The following is a 20,888-nucleotide window of genomic DNA, read 5'->3' on the forward strand; positions in this document are numbered from 1 at the left end:
TGGTTTCGGAGATATGACCTTGTTTTTCAGGTCATGTCATGACCCAAATGGCCAATTCTCAACATCTTGCGTTTGCCATGGGCCTTGTGAGCTTTTGACACCCTGATTTCGGCCTTTTTTTGCCAGTCTTACCTCCCACCTATCATGGAACATGTTGTTCGACGATGTACAGGGGTCAAGGTCAGGGTCAAGGTCAACCTAGGTCATCTAAGATAATTGCGTTTTAGGCAAGCTGAATTTACTTTTTGTGAAGTTTTTTGACTGCATTTTTGGTAAAAGCTTCTCAGATCATGATTTCATGTGATATGGACCCAAAAACAATCGGTGCACACATCAGTATACACACAGACACAGACAGACATACAAACACATATAATTGACCTTGACCTAACTTGACCTGAAATGACCTCAGCAGCAAAATTCTGGTCGGATAGTGTGACAAAGAGGTTCTAGCTGGCTTGGCACCAGAAAACAGCATCGTCATCGGTATTTGATAAGCAGCGCACTTGATATCCAACGGTGACCCAAAACAGCAACATTTTTTAGTTTGACCTGACCTGGAAGGTCAATGACTGACCTGAGAAGGTAAAACTGGGTATCGTTGGATTCGTCTCTTCCCAAAGAATCTTTTTGGTCTTTACCGCTAAGCTCTATCTCCAACAGGAACGAAATGGCGCGGGGGGGGGTGGCAACCACCCCCCCCCCATGTGCGTTCTAGGATGGAAAAATGGCATGTGCGGGCGAGGGTTAAATCTAGCGGTCTTGCGCGCCTGCCTGTTGTGCCCCGTGCCGCGCACCAAGGTACTGCTCAGCAAATTTAGTCAACTCCGGGCCTCACCTTCCCTCCCAGGCAAAACTCCAAGTTCCTTCAACGTCGTAGCCACTTGCGACTACGGCGCAGATCCGGAGGGCTTTGTTTGCTCTGAGTTCTGCGAAGAGCCCCAGCTGCCAGCAGTACAGTAACTTTGCTCATTAACCACTCACACGATGCCCAAGAGCATCGATCGGCGTTTCTAGGATACCTGACCGGAAGCGTCTTTACGTCCGTAATTGAGTTGATAGTACAGCCGGGCTGCCCTCAATGCCGGGCCGAGTGTCTGCCCTCAATGTTTCTAATGCAGCCAGATGCGCTCCTGCCTTTTTTGCTGTTGGTTGACTTCGACCGCCGTGTGTTACAGGATGCAGAAGCGCTCGAAGGCCGCCAGTGACGCCGAGTATCCTGCTTATGGGGTCACGGGTCCCAGCCGCGACCTCAGTCCGTCTGGGGATCGCAAACTGGCCCAGTCGGCCCAGATGTACCACTACCAGCACCAGAAACAGCAGATGATGGCCATGGAAAAGTGAGTACTTCGTTGATTGTCATATAGGTACTCGGTAACTCAACTCCCCTCTTCATCCGAAGCGACGTTCTGTCTCTGTTTCCACTCGCCCTTGTCTTTGCACCCGTCTCTGTATCGATATCTGTGCCTCAGGTGTCTATGTCTGTGTTGATCTCTTTCCGTCTCCGTCACTCTCCCCTTCCTTCCTATCTCTCTCCGGACACTGACCCTAGCCGTGGGCGGTCTTGTCCCGCAAGGGCTTCTCCTCCCAGGCTGTTTCCAATTACCAGGACGTGGGCGGGACGGGGCAATTGCCGGTCAACAGGGATCGCCAACGGCCGTAATGGAGCACGGGCACACCACCAGGGATGGAACGAATCACAGGGGACGGAGACATCACAGGAAGCGGATAACATCACAGGCGTAGACAGTATCTGGTGATGCGCAGGATGTAAAAAGATCAGAAGGCAGTGACCGTCACTGGAAGACGCTTCTATTAGACAGACATATCTGAAGAATCACGAAGTAGAGATTTGACGGGAATACTCCGTTTCATTTATTTAATATATCGTTTTCTTTGGATAAAAACGGGCCGCCAGCCTTGGTTATATCCGTCTATCTCCCGTGCGCACTGATCTGTGACCTTTGGTGGCCTCCAGTGACCTCTGCTGACCTCTGCTGACCTCTGCAGGACCCATAACGGCCGCCACGGCTCTGCTTCTGACGTGGACTCGGAGGAGGAGAACGAGGAGGGCGACTACACCGTGTACGAGTGCCCTGGACTCGCCCCGGTGAGTATTTATAACACTACACTGTATACGAGTGTCCCGGACTCGTTCAGGTCCATATACCTAAAGAGCTCAGGCCCCGGTGAGTATACATAACACTACACTACACCTCAAGTATAACACTCAAGAGCTCAGGGCCCCTTAAGTAGGTATAACACTACACCGTGTTCGAACGGCGAGTGTTCCGGGCTCGCCCCGGTGAGTATAACACCGTGTATTAGTGTCTTGGACTCACCAAGGCTATAGAGGTGAACTAACACTACACTGTGTGAGTGTCCTGGCCTCGCTCCGGTCAGTCTATCAAGCACTACACCGTGTACGAGTGTTTCGGACTCGCCGCGGTCAGTATAAGCATACACTGTGCGAGTGTTCCGGACTTTCCCGCAGTCAGTACACCAATAATTACGCTGTTTACGAGTGTCCATAGCCCACCTTGGCTAGTACGCATACGGGTCAGTTTTCACTCAGAAGCATGCTTATCGCTTATCATTTCGCGCATGGAGACCCCAAATACAGTACACACTACACATTACACGATCAGTCGACAGTCGTTTCAGTCGGTGGCCGGGTGGCGCACCGTCTGTTTGGCTCTGTCTCCGATACCACAGCTCGTCCAATCGGCGCTGTATTGGCCGCCGGGCTCGATCGATCCGTATATCGGCCGTGATTGGCTATAAAACTGCGACCGGTCACCAGCGGTGTTGTGTACTCACGATAACATTGCGATGGGATCGTGCACGCTGTCCGTTGTTAGTGTCCGATATCTGCTCTCTGCGATCCGTTGTCCGTTGTCTGTTGTCTGGTGTCTGATGTCCTTATTTTTCCTGTTTGTGTCTGATGTCCGCTGTCTGAAATCTGGTGACGACCTTTTGTGATCAGTATTTGACGACAGTATCCAGTATGCGATATCTGGCCGAGTTTGTATCTCACTGCCTGCTGTCCTGAGCATGAAGTGTGAATTTACCTAGCTCCACCGGGAAGTGCTCTCAGCATACATCCCACTGAACTGTTGCCTGATCTCTGTAAGCAGCCTGGTCTAACCGACCCGGCCGAGCCCCGCTCAAAGAACTCGCCACTGGAGCAGAGATTACCGGTGGCACCAGCCACTAGCTCGGCTGAGTTCTTGGTAACCCGGGGCAACGGTGCTCTACGCTCCCAGCTCCCGGAAGATCAGCTCAAGGGACCACCAGTCGGGAGCTATTTATGTCCCACCGAGTCGGAACTTCGTTGAGAAAATCGTCAACGTTTTATTTGTGACAATCTTTGGCTGAAGTAAAGGGCAAGACAGCTTAGAAGTTTGGTGACCTTTGAGTAGATCTTATCTCTACCTAATATAAGCACGAACATGCTGGGCATGGAAGAGCATTGTAATCCATCAGGCCCGTAAATAAAAAACTACCAAAATACATATTATGTGATGTGATGATATGGTATATGTGATGCCGCTAAAGCCAGTTAGGCATTGCACCTAGAACTAAAAGAGTTCATTCTCTTTCTGGCACATTTAAATTTTAATAAGTGGTATGATTGATTACAAAAAACTCCCTAGCAGTTCTAGGAAAATGTGTTCGACGGTCGAATCCCATGAGAATAAAATCCAACATGCAGTCGCGCTCGCGCTCGCATCACATCACGTCAGTGCCTGCCTTTTGAATTCCGACAGCTTTATGATTTGATCGCGTATAATTCACAAGCTGGAAGAGGGTTCTTGACGTGCCTGGAATCCTTCAGTGTCTGTGCAGTGCGGTGCTGTTTTTTGGCTGCGTACTTATCCTCGACTCGAGTGCTTATAGGTACCTAATTCTAATTGATGTCAGCGTGCAGAACAACCTCGAGCCTGTGAGTGGTGTAATCCAATTAGCCAATTTAGACAGGTGGTTAATCTTCCATTAGAAAATAGTGTTTTGCCGAGTTACGTTGTCCCAGGTCTTTAACGACGGTGCAGTAGTTAATAGGAAACGATAATGATAAAAATCCTGAACTATTTTACCTTTCAAAATTTCAAGCGTATTTTACAAGGAGCTTTACATTATCGCAGTCACCATGCACCATGCACTAACCCATTGTTTGCATTTTTATTCAACAGACCGGGGAAATGGAGGTGAAGAACCCGCTGTTCCAGGACGACCAGACACCGGCGCCGCCCGCCGCTAGCGACAGCAAGTGAGCGGCCGGCGACGGTGGCGCCACCTGCGCCGACTGCGCCGGGATCGGTAGCGCCACCTGGAGCAGGGTTCGTCCCTGTCGGAGCAGTGGCCGGCCGGCCGGCGGGAATATTGAGTCCACAGCGAGAACGGGACGCGGCATACGATCACAGCCGGCGTCATCAGTCAGCCTCGCCACTATTATCCTGCTAAAATAAAGTTATTAGCCCATGACCGCGCACTGTGCGAGCATAGAGATAAAGCTATTTTCATATGACGTCATCGTAAATAGGCTTTAATCGTCAATAACCGGATGTATGTTATTATACTGGTAAAGTTGCGTATTCCATGAAATTTATTTTCGTATGAATTGTTCTCCACGGCAATGCTGCACAAGCCAGTGTTTTCCGGACACATTGAAAAACTCATATGGGCTAGCATGCACAAGAAGAAGCGAATTCCATTGTTCTCTATTAGGTACGCATAATGACATTCACAATCAATGTCCTTAAAAACATAGCTACATTTAGACAGCTTCTTCGAAGACATATGTAATATACACACCCAACAGCCAAACGACAGGTCCATCTTTCACGGAGTAGAACACCACACCTGGCTTTGTTTTGGCAAAGGCAAAAGCAAACAGATTTTCGGCGTGTTATTTATGAAAGGCTTAACGTGTTCCCGTTTATTTGGTTTTCAGGGAGAATTTCGATTCTCATTTCTGTCATAATTTACATATATATATCTGGCATCTCGTTAAGGCGAAACTACCTTTTCTTGATAAGCAAGGTCGGCGCCGGAGCGCTGTAATTGGATTTGCTATGCTTACCGCCCCTCGATATTATTACTAAAGTTTTATCGAAAAAGAATGAGTGGTATGTACTTGGTAGACGATAGTATACGCAAAGTTAGGCATTATTCTCAGCGCAGTCCTGCCCCTGAGTCAATCCAGTCCTGGGCGAGCACTGGCAGCAGTATGAATCCATTAGAAGCCATTGCATGGCTTTTTAGTAACAGTTCACATTAGTAAGATAGCAGTTAGGCACCGTATTTATGTTTTATGGCTTTGGTGGCACAAGCACAACGTTGATATAAAGAAGCTTCAAGAGATACCATGATTTCCGTCTTTTTAATGGACGACGCCATTAAATACGCCCCGGTTGTAGTTCCTACAGGGTGTTTCACAATAAACGTTACTTTTGATAAGCTTTTAAAATGACCTCAATTATTCGTATGCCCATAAATTCTATATTCATTTTGTTGCAAATTCTTTCGGGTTTTTTATCCTTACCAAACTATTACGAATCATCAACTGCATTCTTTATGTACGTGCAATGTCCACACCATCAAAACGGGTCAATTCGCTGTTAAGCTTCAGGGTCCTTCACAATGAATGTTGCTTTTTCAAACGACGATGTTTCAGTGACATGTATTACATATGGCTCATGAGTATTACCACATGAAACAGCAGAACAGCAGGACTGATGAACATATAACTTTCAGTTCAGCACCCTTCACGGGTTCTCCACTATGCCACCCTTCCGTCTGACTTTTTCAACCAGATTTTCTGGGATCGCCGTCCGGCCAGGAGGCGGGGCTGGTCTCTTGTTTCCGGTCTTCTGGAACCTTTCTACCACCCGTTTGAAAGACATTTTTGACGGAATATCCTTCCTCCTTTTAAAATGGCTACCGAAACTCCGTCGCACTGCGGTCAGACTTCGCAAAGCGCCGTAATGCATGACCACCCATACTGCCTCATCATTTGTACACGGCGAATTGACCCGTTTTGAAGGTGTTGGCATTGCACGTCCATACAGATGGAACCGTTGACGGTTTGAAAAAAAAAAGATATAAGGACTAAAAACCGTAACAAATTTGCAGCAAAATGCATATAAAATTTACGCGCTTACGAACAAGTAAGATCTTCATTTAAGCTATTCAAAAGTAACATTTATTGTGAAACACCCTGTAGAATAGTGCGATGATTGTCGAAAAAAATCCAGTCACTGAAGATCAGAAGCTCAGTTAGAGAAAGAATCTGAATCATGAAACTCAATAACGAAACGATTTAGTCTTTTTGGCCGAGACATAGCGCGTTTGAGCTTACAAGAATGATTTTAACGGGCTTACCAGTGCCAGTTGATTGTAAGGCATCAAATAGTAAATTGAGCTAAATGTGAATGTAATTACACAGTTCTTTAATGTTAACGGACATTCAAGCTCTACAATTTAACCTAAGAAGGCTCTTGGCTTACTTTACTTTATTTTCTTATCCAGAGAAAGGGCAGAACCATCATCTGCAACCGACGCAGCAAATGAAACTATTCCATTGACTGAAATTTTCCGAAGAAATACAAAAAAAAAAACTACAACTCATCCAAAGAGAAGCATCTGGATTGATACACTACATACTAAAAATATGTTATGCGTTGAAATAATTACAGCGTACCTATAGTCTTCTGTGTAGTGTCAAGTAACCAACCTCAAAGCGTAGATGCTAAAGCTGAAGCTTTACCGGGTCTGCATCTACCAAATAACAGAACCTATGTGTATTTATTTCGTGTGTCTGTGATGTCGTTACCAGATAACATGACGGGTGCCGAGCCAATATAACCTTGCATGGGCCGCTTTTGTCGTTAGGTATCGTGCATATCGGCCGGGGCGCCGTCGACCGTCTCGACTGGCGTGTGATGTGGATGTGCTATCCGTATTAGCTCGTAGGTTGGCCAGCAGCAGTGTTATGCCAGTAGTTACGTAGCTGTAGTCCTGTGTTATATGGCGGACGCACTTTCTGACGAATACGCTATTTTCTTGTAGTCTTCTGTCTTTTAGCGCTCGTTGAAATGTTAGCCGATGTAGCTATCGTTTCCTGAATCTCTATTCTTCTTGACGTTTTCGTGGTGAAAATCTATAAAACAGTAAGAGAAGTGGCTATTTTACTGTAGGAATTAGTTATAGCGTAGGTTGTTAGTTTGGCGCTCGCTGTGTCGTGCACCGTTCGGCGACGTAAGGTCCACGCTGCGCTCTCTCGTGTCTGTTGATGTACTGCAGCGATGGTGCAGAACAACTCGTGCTCTGTCTTTTCTATCGGTATCGGTGGGTGGCATTCCGTCTAAGTAAACTATCGGAATCGTGGGCGTTCTCGTTGCTCCGTCTATGGTGTTGGTATTGGTGACCGGTGTGGTCCCTGCTCCGTCTTTTCTATAGGTATCGGTGGCCAGCCCCTGTACCACCATTCTCAATGGGCTAGCCCCTTCCCTCGTGTGCGCCGAATCCGTATCGGTCGCGAGCTCTTGCTCCGTCTCTGTTCTGTGGGCGCTGGAACGCTGTATCGCTCTTTCTAAGCGTAAAGTCGCTATCGAGGTCCTGTTCTCTGTTCTGTGGGGACGTCAGAACGCTGAACCGCTCGTTCTGCCGCGCCGTGCCGGCGGTGTACCTGAATGTGCCACGTGTCTCTTCGGAACAGCGATGTGTGTTCTGTTCGTCTCCTGTGCAATAGTTAACTACTGTACGGTGAATTTCGGATTCTGTCACTCTTGCGCAAACATAATTGGCATTTGTTTATACAACGAACGGTGTTGTACTTTTCCCGGTAACAGCTATTCGGCTTTAGTTAGGTATAAGGTATGTGTCAATTTATCATCCGGCCTAACATCACCGAACTACTTCTAACTTTGCATGTTTTGTTGATAAGGCGTGCTTACAGCGCACCGTCTATTAAGTCGAATATTCGTCCGCGAGTGATAACCGAATAATGACATTCTATCCATCTATGACATGCAATCTATCCGCGATAGTCTATCTGCATCCATGACGTGTTACCCACCCATGACATTATATCCATCCCGATTGCGCGCAAACTGATCGATCCCATCTAAAGGTAACATTGTGCGAAAAAAAACATATGTTTAGGAAATGGCAGTGTAATTAATATCGGCGAAATAGCATTAGCCTATTTGACAGCAGATAAAGCGAAACACTTCTCTTTTTTCTATCACAATATCCAAAACGGTAATGGCTTTCGCTGGATCGTTGTGCTACGATTATAAGACCGGGTAAATATAAACGCCGTTTGTGTTATATAAGTAGATAATTGGAGCCCGGAATGATAGAGGAAATTGGAATCAGTCCTTTGTCATTTCACTAGACCGGAACTCAAGTTACCAGGTTTTGAATTTAAAACGGAGAAATTATTGCCAATATGTGATTTGCTCCATATGCAAAACATGTAAAACTTCCGGAGGATTAAACCTGAATTGAAAATGCTTTCAATTACGAGGAATAAACTTTTGAGTTGACGACCAATTTCACGCCTGTTTCGTGCAGTGAAGCAATTACGAGTATTTCTGTCCAATGGACATCTGAAGTGTATGGATGACAAACTTCGATCGAAAGATCGAACAGGTGTCAAAGACAAATTATATCAAACAATTATAATGTCGTCGTGGGACCGGGATTGTCCGTGCCATCTCAGTTCGCGCTCATTCACTCGTAACGAATAGATTTGGTGGATTGACAAAGCACCAATGACAGTATTTGCTCATCTTAACCCATTAGAGCCGAAAACTTTTTTTGTCGACTTTCACTGCGATTTTAACATATGTTTGTCAGGCACCCTTTAGGAGAATACATGTGCATTTTTAGCCAGATCACGAAACCGGAAGTGTACGTTTCCGGTCTGGCAGCTTTTGCTGCCAAGCGTATCTTACATAGTCAAAAATGGAGTGGTTTGTCACATTTCAAAGCACAAACATATCAAAACCGCGAGGAAATGATCTTTCGATACCAACAACCTTTGCCACAGAGTGTCTCCTGTTGATGCATGTACAGTTTTCACGAACTATTTTATTTACGTACCAGATATGATCTTGAATATGTGTAATTGTTCGGATTTCCATTCGACCGTAGCCTGCAAATAACGACCGTAGCCAATAATTCTCAAGAATAATGAACTCAAAATCCAGACCTCAGCTAACAGTTCAGCTCGTTCTGAGAGATCATGTTCTTTCTCTCATTATTTCAGCTCACACGCGCTTCCCCTCAGACCCCTCCCCACAAAATCTTATATAGGATGCGACGAAGGTTTTGATGACTTCCGTCGACCGTTTATTTAAAGCAACTTGGCGTGTTTACAATGTGCTCCTAAATATCGCGTTCCTTTCAACGAATTGTGTCCCTGAGTCTTTCTCTGAAGCGGAGATTATCTGAAAAGCTGACCTTTACCAATGGGGGTCACTGGCATGGGTAATTGTTTAACCATTGAACGGCGCATTTACTGAACGTCTAAGCATGAAGGCTTAGCTTTACAGTTGAGAGGTTCGTAGTTGCGCTGTTGGCATGCTCTAAGCTGGCAGGTGGCAACACATGGAAGGACGCTGCCTCACACTTCTAAGCCGCCGTTTTCACCAACAAGCGCTGGTGGAAGAAGTTTAGGGACAAGTAGCGTCACGCATAGCCCCAATCAGCATGGTCCTCCTGCGTCTCAACCGTCGCCAAGATCGTCATGAAGAAAGCACCTGGGAAGTCTGACCGTTCTGCGGAGAATCTGAAGTCTTATTCATAATGATCACTCGGATAATGTTGTCCATTGATAAGGGAGGTATGCCCTTGGACTGAAGGCGCTTGACTATTGGTGCGGCCAAAATAACGAAAATCAGCAAGCCCAGAGCCCTCAGATTTGCACGAAACGGAGAATCTGGCCGGTAGAAGAGTGGAAACGGAGTAGGTATGTAGAAGCGGGTCTAGTTCGGCGACGAGTCTCCGTTTCAATGGATTCACCACACAGACCCCCAAAACGAGCATGGGCTGAAAACGCGGCCCAAGTTACGACAGACTTCTGCGAAAAATTCTCGCCGCAATGGTATGTCGAACGATCACGATGTCCTAGCAGGGCCTGAGCTGAACCAGCTGGACGTGATCTAGCAAAAGACGGAGTCGATCCCGACTACTACCTAGAAAACATACTGAAAAGCGTGCATTTGGCATTATAAAGTCCACTACCCCGTGCTCCAACGGCGCATGGTGTCCCGCAGGTCGGACAGCATTTTCATGCTGGACGGTACCCCATCTCATCGATCTTCCGGAACTAGGCGGTGCCAGGACCGGCTGTCCGATATCTGGGGGAAGGACACTTGGCTAGGGAACAGTCCTGGCCTAAATCCAATCGAATTATTTCGGAGGATAGTGCAGCAGGAGCTGGATATATACAAACTTTCCGGCGACCACGGACAGCTCGGAAGGGCGCTCAAGTCCCAGGCGCCCCTTTTTCACATGGAGGACGTCCCTTTAAGCTTAATAGGCACCCCTCTTTCCCATGTAAGCGCCCATTTGGTCATCAAAGGCGCCCCTATATGTCTCAGAGGCGCCCCTCTTTTTTGTGCAATGCGCCTCTTTTTCATATGCAATGCGCCCCTCTTTCGCATAAAGGTGCCCTATGGACATTAAATGCACCCCTATGACCTTACAGGTGTCCCTCTTTCTCGTAGAGGCGCCCCATTGGGCTTCATAGGCGCCCCTCTTCGGCATGCAGGCGCCCCTCTTTCGTGCAGATGCGCCATTATGGCCATGACCTTCGTAGGCGCCCCTCTTTTGCATGGGGGCGGGAGCGGGGCGGGGGGCGGGGGCGACCCCATAGTTAGGCCTCAAAGGCGCCCCAACAGGCCTAGCAGGCGCCCCTCTTCCCGTTCATCTATAGAGCCACGGCACCACCTTCCCTTAGGCGACGGCGCGCCCCTTGAGGGATGGCGCCTCTGATGACAGTTTGTCCGCACCACTCCGTTCAACGTCCCTGCTTCAGCAATGCCGGAATAAATTACACGCCTGGTAGTGTGTTGGTATGCAATGCTCTGCAGACAAGAATAAATAGCAGAAACCCCGGTAATGACCATTTTTGGAAAGGCAAAGAAATGGGGCATTACACTATGAGCCAGAAAGCCAGACATTGTTGCTCACTCACGAATGGCATAGCAAAAAGGACGTAACTGCTCCATTTTTGACTACGTAAGATACGGTTGGCAGCTTTTGCTGCCACTTAAATATAACGCACGATTGGTGATGCTTAGAGAAATTGATGTCGCACCTAAGCTCTTCCCATTGATAATCACACATTTCTTTACAATAATCAAGAATAAAAAGGTAACATTTATTCACACCACCTTCGCAACTGACTTCTTTGGTGTCCGCCGCACGGCCGCAATCGCGCGCCCCTTGCACCCCCGCGATAAATTGTTTATTTCTCAGCACGTTCGCTTTCTCGATCAATAATTCGGAGCGCACATGACGTGCATTGTTTTGGTCTTCCATTCGGGTGAGAAGTTTGAAAGTTCACCGCAACGTTTAGGAATGCGGCGCTATTTTGTCCTGTGGCAGCAAAAGCTGCCAAGCGTATCTAATGGGTTAATGACCATATTTGCTTAAATAATCTTCTTATTATCTGAGCTATAAAAAAGTATAATTGTCGCCATTTCATTTCAGTCTGTAAATGCAGACGGTAAATTCGGTTTATTGCCGACACATCATCTCACTGTCAATCTGGTATCATACAAACTGTGACTCGCGGTTACATCAGTCAGGGCGCACGTTCGCTTAGACCAGGCTTGGCCTCAGAGGGCCAATTACCGACCAGAGGTTGAGGCATACACACCGGTCGTCGGACGTTAACAGCACAGGTAGAGCCAATACGTTCTCTGAAACGTATTGGCTCTCTGATTCTCGATATCAATCATCATCGGTTACATTGCACACTCCACACATTCTCTGGACCGTCCACGTTATCCCGTGGACAGTGGACACAACGGGCACACTGGTACGCTCGGTTCAGTCACTCAGTCATGTTGTGGGGGCCGAGGTTCTGGACTGTCACCCCAGCCGACCACCCAGTCTAACAGCATTGCATACACACGGTCGACTTGTCGCACAACCTTGCAATAATCGTCGGTACACTATACAGACATGCACCTGATGAAAAATATCAGAACAGGAGAAGGAGTACTGATGTCAATTGGGAGCTGTTTGTTCGTTTCGCAGTTTTATCTGCCTAATTTTGATATAAGACTAATAAGTAATATCCCTCTAACCTCTAGAGAGTAGACGGTAGACATTTTTAATTCGGCCGACATTCATTCTAGACATATGACAGCAGTTTATTGCGCATTTAATATAAATGGCAAAAAACTCCAGCGTATACTTTGCTGAACGAGCTGCTGGGAAGAGCAGCATCGCCATCATTAGCACCTGCTAGTTAGTAGCCGCATCCGGCATCATACACCTGACTTGCTTGGAGTGGGATGAAACATAGCTCGAGCACTGCTTGACCTTCATCACACAAACGAGACCTCGCAGCTGGAAGATCACTAATCCAGAAACGGAGCCAGGTAGAGCGATATCTGAGCACATTTCGGCCTCGAACACTGGGGCCGAACAGGGAGTCTTTGATCTCAGTTCATGCCGCCATTCATCGTTACACAGTAGGTACACTGTCCTTGAGCAGATGTCACCGCACATGTATTTTGCACATCACCGAATGCGTGCTGCTGTCAGTCTATCACGCTGGCCATTCCCATTGTAAACCTCACTGCAGTCCACTGCCCTGGGCGGATGTAGACGAGGTCTTGCCAGGTCTGAAAGAGTCCTAGAGCACATGGATCACCTTGTCTGATCCACATGCTAGTCCAAATCGAAGTTCGAAGGGTCATCACTTCTCCTGCGCCACACTCCGTCTGCTGCGGCGGCCCCTGCTCAGCAGACCGGCCTCGAAGCGTTCACGCATCTCCTCCACCCTATGTTCGGCACCCGTGGGACTGACAGGCTCCCGGCCGCCGGCGACGTACGCGCCCTCTACATCAGCCGCCGCCGACCGGCGCGACACCTCGCGGCTAGGCGAGTAAGCTGAGCCGCGAGGTCCGAGCGGGCTGTGTGGTCGCTCTCTGCCGACGCGAATCGCTCTGCGTCGGGCAGGACTAGCCTCTCGCTCCGGCGGCAGCTGGGAGACGCTCATACTGAGCGAGTACACCTCCGCCGGACTCATCTGGCGGCGGCGTGCCGGACTCACAGAGTCCGAGTCAGGCGGACTCGGCTCGCGAGCCACCGGGAACACCATGGGGAACCCGGAGTGTTCACGGGAGTGGGAGCGGCGCCGCGAACGATGTCGGCCGTGGCGGCTCGTCGGCGGACGGTTGGCGGTGTAGAGAGCCGCGGCCTGTTCGGTAGCCGTTTCCCTGCAGCGAGAGGAGGAGCGGCGCCGGTGGCGTCCACGCGGCTCCGGTCCGAGAGAGTAGGTAGAGTCCGTTTCTGAGGAGAGCAGGGAGTCGGCACGCTCCAGGCCGCCGCGCAGTCCCGGCACGCGCACACGCAGGCCAGAGAAGTACGGGTCATCTGTGGACAGTCACGGTCATTTAAATCGACAAAGGTAGGGACTAGGGATGTTCAGGAGGAGACCAGCGTTTTCTCCTAGCAGTGGTTCACAAGGGTCAAAGTAAGTTGACCCTCGACATGCAGTCGTAATATAGAGACATGGCAACGAAGAACGGTGGTATAGATATTACCCCTCGCACTCATGGGGAGAGTGGGGTCGGATGAACCCTTCTCCGATTTTTGTTAGCAACTCGCTTAAAAATTGGCGGATTGCGACGAGCCTTTACCTACATAGACATATCATGCAGCATGGCTAATGAAAGCAGATAGAGTGTGTTCAGCTCAATAATATTGATTGATTGATTGATATGACGATCTTTTGGTTAGATCATGACCTGGACCTGAGGTCAAGTATTCAAGTTTACCTTTTAACCCTCGCCGGCACAGGGTGAAACCGCCGCCGGCACAGTTGATGCAACCCCCCCCCCCCTAAGGTTTTTGGCGAAAAAAGCGGCCGATCGCGACGAAACTTTCAATACCCTCGCACTGATCAATTTTACACCTAGCCTGAAAATTTCATGACCCTGACCCAAATGACCTTTGACCTGTGACGTCTTTTCCGAGACCATGTTTGGCCGGAATCGCGATTCGGCGTATGTCGGCTCGCATTAGCCGCGCGTTTGCAAGCTTTTCGTGGTTTCAAACGTTCAAAAAACATGTGATTTGATGTTGCTCCCATGCATAAGGGTGGGTGTCAAGGTCACCTGAAGGTCAGGTCAGGTCATTGATCTTTGGTGACCTCGGTTCACTTTTTCGAGTTTTACATGTTTCTATGGCTAGTTTTTGGAGCTGAACTCGAATTTAGCAACCATTTGAACATTTACGAAGTAGTTTTGGTGCCTTCTTAACATGTTACGAAGCTGTCAGAGGCGGATGACAGGTACTACGAACACCCTTCAGGCCTTCACGACCCCTACTGGTTGACCTGACCTGACGTGACCCGACCTGGTCTAAACGCTTATTGCTTAACGACATCATCTGTGATCAAAACTAACACGATATTCGTGATCAGCACCCCGGAAAACCTCTTAGCAGCCACACTTAATGACTTTTTAACAGGTCCCGATATTCCCGATTTTTGAAAGGTCATTGACCTGACCTGGAAGGTCAACCGATGATCTAGGACCTTAAAATTGGGTATCATCGGCTTCCTCTCGTGACGGGCAACACGCTCGTTTTTTCCGCGAAGCTCTAGCTCCGATCAGGGACCAAACGCGAGGGGGGTCGTATGTAATATGTATGTACCAACCCCCCCCTTGTGCCGTCGAAGGACTCAAAATGGCCTGTGCCGGCGAGGGTTAAAGTAAGATAATAGGCAATTCGACTTGTCACAGCGAGACTAACGCGATGCTGGTAAAATAAATATCAAATCATAGCAAAGTCCGTCTATTTTGGCGGCTCTCGCCTTCTGTTGGTAAATGGCCCGACTTCCGAGGTCAAATTTAGGGACATGTGGGCAGGAGAGCATGTAAAGAGCCATTAAGTATTTTTCCCTCGGCGCTGTGGCTCTTTTATTTCACGAGAAATGACTGAGGGGATTTATGAACAATTATCCAAATCGAGAAAACGTTACGGGAAAATGCTGCGCTCATGACCTCAACGTTGGCCTAAGCGTAAAATGTCCTATATACATACTTACTTCTAAATAAACTTGCGAAGAGCTATCAATCAAGCTTTATTGCGCATCTGCATTGCATGTACTGGAGGCCCATCGAATTAAATGCAGCACAATGACCATACAAATTGGAAGGAAAAAACACACTACATTGCAGATAGCATCATACATCATTGTGCGACCGTCTCTGTTCATATACACGCCTGGATAGGTGGAGGGCACACGCCATCGTTCAAGCTATACTTACATAAAAGCCAGCACATTGTCATGAACACTTCCGTCAAATGACGCTTCAGAAGAAACTCGGTAAGAGTTTTTGGTTGGGACAATAAATACATGAAAAATATACCTATACTGTGCTTTACAGCACTACCTTCTCACAAATGTCTTCAAATGTGTTTAAAGCCAGTTTAAATACATCCAAGACGTTTGGAACGATGGATTGGATTGATTTCGTTAAGCTATGCAATTTCGTTTTCGGGGATAAAGTTACAAATAAAATTATTCATACACCTGTTTATTGATCATGAAATCAAATCATCGAAGTTATTAAAATAATCATTTTTGGCCCCAACATCTGAAGTCTAACCGTGACCAGTCTGTAGTGTAACGTGAATACATAAATCATACCATACGGAACGACCACCGGCAGCGGTCGTTTGAGCGTCGGGCTGCTCTCGTATATCGGAGCCGACGCAGGATTCTGAGCAGCAACAAGGGGTAGCGAACACCTACTTCTCAGTTCTTCAGAACACAAATACACCCACCCACACGCACACACACACCAGTCATGTTCGGTGCTCGCCCGTACGCAGACGCAAAACAGAACGATCATATGCCGCACACAACCGACAAAAGAACAGCCTGCTATTCTTCGATGCAAATAGTGGCAATGCACACAAATACACAATATCAGGCGGTTTTACACATAATTATGCAACTCCGCTGGTGAGGTCGCTGACATCAGTCAACAGTTCAGCTTCACCCGTCTGGAATTACACTATCCAAAACTGTATATCTCTGCCGCGCGATATTATACCATCGCGGCTTACTTAACCATTAAAATAAGAATACTAAGCGCCTGCGGGATGCAGGCAGGCACTCTCCCACCCTGACGGGCTGAGAAGCACACCGCACTCGGCCAGCGCGGCTTCTCCAGGCAGCATGTTCCCGAGCTGGTTTCAGCGCGCTGACACCCGCGTGTTGAGGTCGTCCCTCAGTCCTCAGAAGGTCCCTCGGCACTCTGAGGCGCGCGGTCCCTGGCGCGGTCCCGGCCCCAGATCTGTCCCGCTCACACTATCACAGGCAGGTCACGTCCCGCGCCGCTCAGTCTGCCGCCCCCGCCCCCGCCCGCTGGGGGCGGCCGGCGCTGCTCTCGGTATGGGCCAGCACTCCAGTCCGTGCTGTCACCGCCCTCTCCCGCTGAGACCCACCACAGTGGGCTCCATCAGTGTCCTGTCACCGAGAGAAGCGGCGTCCTCCAACACACACACACACACGGCGCACTGCAGACGGTCGCGGCGCGTCACTGCCAATTGGAGACGTACATGGCGCGCCGTTGCTGGAAGGAGACCGGTACGCGGTTCGGCACTACGTTCCAGTTGTAGAAGCGGGCGTACGGCGACTCCTCCGCGTCAGGGTCTGGAAAAAACGGAGCTCGCAGTTAGTATAGCCTGAAAATATCAATGATTTGTCTAAAAATGATGGTTGCAATACATTTTTCCGGATATGCTATTTTCATCCGCAATGATGTTATCGTACCATTCATAAAGCGCGATATTAGGAAATATGAGTACTTCAAAAATGAATCACCGCACAGCAAGGGACAACTAGGTCGTGTCAACTGAGAGGTGAAACGTCAAAATATATCAGGCTTAAAATTCCATTATCAGCACGCACGCACACTTCCGTTGTCCCCGTTTTGTCGTGAAATCGGTCTGCTGTCTCGGTGCAAAATGGTCGTGATATCCGGCGCTTGGTCCGTGAGAACTTATTTCGTGACTTTAAGATTTAAATGAGCAAAGCGCAATGAGTTTGAAACTAGATAGGATGTCCGACATAATACATATATCTCTTTTGAAACTTAAGCGGAATGTTGCTTTTTTAATATAATGCAGCGATAAATAAGCTTGATGCATGCTGTTATTACATGTAAGCTTATAAGCACTTTGAGGCCAGATTACATATGTTACGACATGAACATTATAGGTTTAAATCTCAACAGTTCATTGAGTACTTTAAGGCGAGTGCAATGCATACAATTTATGTATTAAAAGCAGTTAGTTACGCGCAGATATATACATGTAAACATATGCACCAAAATATGTTGCCAGGTCACGTACCTTATGAGTCGAGTCGTGGAGTCCAAGTCAATGAGTCGTCACTGAGTAGTCACTGAGTATAGTCACCGGCGCAGCACCGGGTCTGTCAAAGTCTCACTGACTGTCTAAATGGCATCCCGTCTCAGTCAAAACTGGCCATAAAGTCCATATTCAGCTGTCTCCTGACCACGGATATAGCAATCTACCACGCCCCCATCGCCCGTCGTGCCTCGGCGTTGGACCTCCGGCGGCACGTGTCGACACGCGGCATCACGTGTCGGTCGTCTCGTGTCGCTCGTGCCGGCCCGTGTCGGGGTCTGACCGCTGCGGCCGGCAAGGCAACCGCCCCGAAATGGCGCGCCGGTGAGTCGCGGTCGCGCGAAAGGTCACTTCGGTCGGTCACGGTTGGTATTTAACGTAATGAACGCGCGCCGTGCAAGACAGAGTCCGAACCGTCTGGGGTCGAGTGGCGCAATGGCAATGTCGGAACTTTACGGACCGCTTCAGTCTGAATATGCAAGAGCCATCCAGTCATATTCCGCTCTAGCGAATGCGCCATCGTCGGTTAAGTCTTCAGGTCAGGTCGAATAACGTTCGTAAAATACCGCAGATTGTTCATAAAAGTTTGTCTTCAAAAGTAATTCATATTCGTGACCAGTTGAGCTCAGTGAGGTCAGGTCAGGTCAGGTCAGGCTAGGTCAGGTCGAGCCAACGTCACCACCAGTCTGTTTCGTCAGTCGTGTAGGTCATTCGCCCCTTACACCGGTGCAAACTATCACCAAACAAAGTCAGTCAGTCGGAAAAGCATGCACATAGACAGGCATCGAGAAGGAGACATATTGCCGGCATGCGAAGGCAAACCGGGAAGTGCGTTTACGCGGCTTTAATTACCCATTAGCCTTACCGGCGCACTCGCAGTGCAGCCCGCCGGTGTATAGGAGCGAAACGAGCGATCACTGCTGTGGCCGACCTGCCTCGTCGCAGTATCGCTCCCACTCCCAGTCGACGGCTGAGCGGAGACACAGCCGAACAGAGACAGGGAGACAAGAGGGTGAGCACCGGGTCAGACATGCGGTGAGACGGGCAGGGGACCGACCGCGCCAGGTTATGTAATGTGTGAATCGTACAGCTCGTACAGCAGGCAGACTGGGACACATGCAATACGTCCATCCAATGCCATTCCTAAAATGGTGGTATTGCTATGGCTAGATTTGGTTAGAAGGTATCTTCTTTGACGAACGGAATCAATTTCTCTTTGAGGATTATCACGTGTTAATTCCTCATGTTCTACACCAATAACGCTAACCGTTAATTTATCATTTTGACGTCATTAGCACTTCTAAGCTTGAGTTGTAGGATAAATGTTAACTATTATGCAGACGTAGGGGTTATATTTTCAGAAAGAGGTTATATCGTACATCTAGAACAGCATTTATCTAACTTACCATGTTGCATTGGCATGGGTTGGACGTAAGAGACGGGGTTTTGCGCCAGTCGGTTCATGTTAGGCAATGTACCGAACTGCATCCGGGCTCCTGTGCAGGCCAAAGGTCAAAGACCGGTCAGCAAGCGGGTCAGACCGGGGTCAACCAGCGGGGACCTCGCGGGACAAAATGGACCAACAAATATTACACCGGGGGCAGCCAATAAATTCGAATTTACAAATCTCTAGCTACAACATTTGACATTTGAGTGACGGTACTGGTGTAAATGAAGTTTCCGAAGTGGTCCATTTTGTCCTTTCGGTCATCCGGTGCATGATACCGTGCGAAGTGCGTGCTCAAGTAGGTACAGTGGGGAGCAAAAGGGTGCATTGTAGTGCAATGTATCCCCCACAACCTTCGCCCCTGTCGTGCGGCGGGAAAGAGCACGAGGCTTACCCGTCCCATAGTCACAATCCTTGAGTCTGTTCATGCACCACAGTTTGTCACAGAGCTTGTCATGCAGATAGCAGAGAAGTGCAAGACTGTTTCATACCAACCAGACAAGTTCCCCTAAACTCCGCACCATGCCAGTAAACCCCACTCCCCTTCTCATTGTTTTCCCCACCGGCAGAGTTCCCATGACCCTCCAAGGGCAGCAGTCACTCACCCATGGCCGGGTCGTAGCCGGCTCGCTGTTGCCACATCTGTGGTTGGTGCTGCAGGGTGGCGTGCTGCATCGGGTGTGCCGGGGGCAGGTAGCCGCGCATATCCCTGGGGTCTACAGGCAGACGGGGGTCGCCCCGCAGCTCGCGAGGGTCCCGGCCCGCAGACGGGTCCTCCTTGGAGCCCTTCGACTTGACAAAGTTGGGCACTCGCGCCTGGAAGCCGCCGTAGTAGAGCTCGTCTGAAAAATAGAAAAGGGTGATGGGTCAACATTTGTTGAAACACATCCAGGAACTGTCAGATGATTTCCAAAAGCTATACAATTCATGTTTGAAGAAACATAAAATCTAGCATATTTTTTAATGGAATAATTAGTTCACATTCTTTTGCTTTTATTGCAACAAATGCACACAGTTATACATAGGTATATCAGATAGATTGTTTATAAGCATAAGTCCATCGTGATGATAAAGTACAACTTATACTGTGCCTCGTAATTCATTGTCGATAACGCCAATCGAAACTTTCTCTTCTACCGTCGGCCTATGCATAAGCCCAGCTCCCCTGCGCGAATCTTGCTGTCGCCGGCGTTCAGTGAAAGTACAACTGGTTATGCTGAGTGTCTACAGTGGGCCCATCGCTCGGCACGTGGTGATGTCATAGAATCGTCCGGTAGCCGGGAGCTACAGTCACGTACAGGTGTCCCCGAGATTTTCGTCAGGGTGACTTCAACAGTCGACACATTTGTCTGAGTTCAGAGCACTCTGCTACCCGCTACTTACTTCTCAGTTCTCACCTTGGGAATGTTCAAGCTACACATTTTTCAACAAACGGTGTGCCATAGGTACCGCAAACTGTGGCAGAAAAGCTCATACTCTCGCACCTGCATTCTCACCGCCAGTCTTGCAGTTATATGTCAGACGTCCTCTTATCGGTCGGAAATCGCTGGGAATTCCTAAAGCGCTGAACGTTATGTGCACTTTCAATACACCAGGTGTCGGCTCTCGGCTCTCAGAGCATTTCCTATATCTACCTGTTAGAAAAATGCGTCATCATCTGCCTTTCAGTGACGCGGGATCCTCTCTAATCGCCTACAGGAGCAGCGCAAGTTCGTAGTGCATTTCCTGTCATCCATTTTGTCTCGTTGTCTCCTCTTCTCCGGGGTCACAGCTGCCACACCTCAGACCCGGGGATGAGGGA

The 20,888-nt window shown here is 48.6% G+C and overlaps 2 protein-coding genes across 14 annotated transcripts in view; one reads left to right on the top strand and one right to left on the bottom strand.

Annotated features, from left to right (window-relative positions):
• The window catches only part of LOC122370946 (protein cab-1-like), a 44,148-nt gene extending 35,596 nt beyond the window's left edge, over positions 1-8,552 (top strand). The window contains exons 6-8 of the mRNA XM_043346936.1: positions 1,179-1,340; positions 2,011-2,110; positions 4,194-8,552. Of these exons, the coding sequence (XP_043202871.1) occupies positions 1,179-1,340; positions 2,011-2,110; positions 4,194-4,274 (343 nt within the window). The 3' untranslated portion in view covers positions 4,275-8,552. The remainder of the gene's footprint in view (positions 1-1,178; positions 1,341-2,010; positions 2,111-4,193) is intronic.
• A 3,190-nt stretch (positions 8,553-11,742) lies between these two features.
• Positions 11,743-20,888, bottom strand: part of LOC122370945 (serine/arginine repetitive matrix protein 1-like) — a 73,489-nt gene continuing 64,343 nt past the window's right edge. For 3 of the 13 annotated variants that reach the window (XM_043346923.1, XM_043346925.1, XM_043346922.1), the window contains exons 9-11: positions 19,693-19,929; positions 19,047-19,136; positions 11,743-13,626 (exon numbers count right to left, since the gene is read on the bottom strand). In XM_043346923.1, coding sequence (XP_043202858.1) covers positions 12,947-13,626; positions 19,047-19,136; positions 19,693-19,929 — 1,007 coding nt within the window. In that variant the 3' untranslated portion in view covers positions 11,743-12,946. Of the gene's footprint in view, positions 13,627-15,323; positions 16,922-18,505; positions 18,611-19,046; positions 19,137-19,692; positions 19,930-20,888 lie in introns of those variants that run through there. The other 10 variants (XM_043346934.1, XM_043346927.1, XM_043346935.1 and 7 more) reach the window with 6 other exon arrangements.

Source organism: Amphibalanus amphitrite, unplaced genomic scaffold, assembly GCF_019059575.1.
Source record: "Amphibalanus amphitrite isolate SeventyFive unplaced genomic scaffold, NRLGWU_Aamphi_draft 001188F_arrow, whole genome shotgun sequence".
In the NCBI taxonomy this organism is placed as follows: Eukaryota; Metazoa; Arthropoda; class Thecostraca; order Balanomorpha; family Balanidae; genus Amphibalanus; species Amphibalanus amphitrite.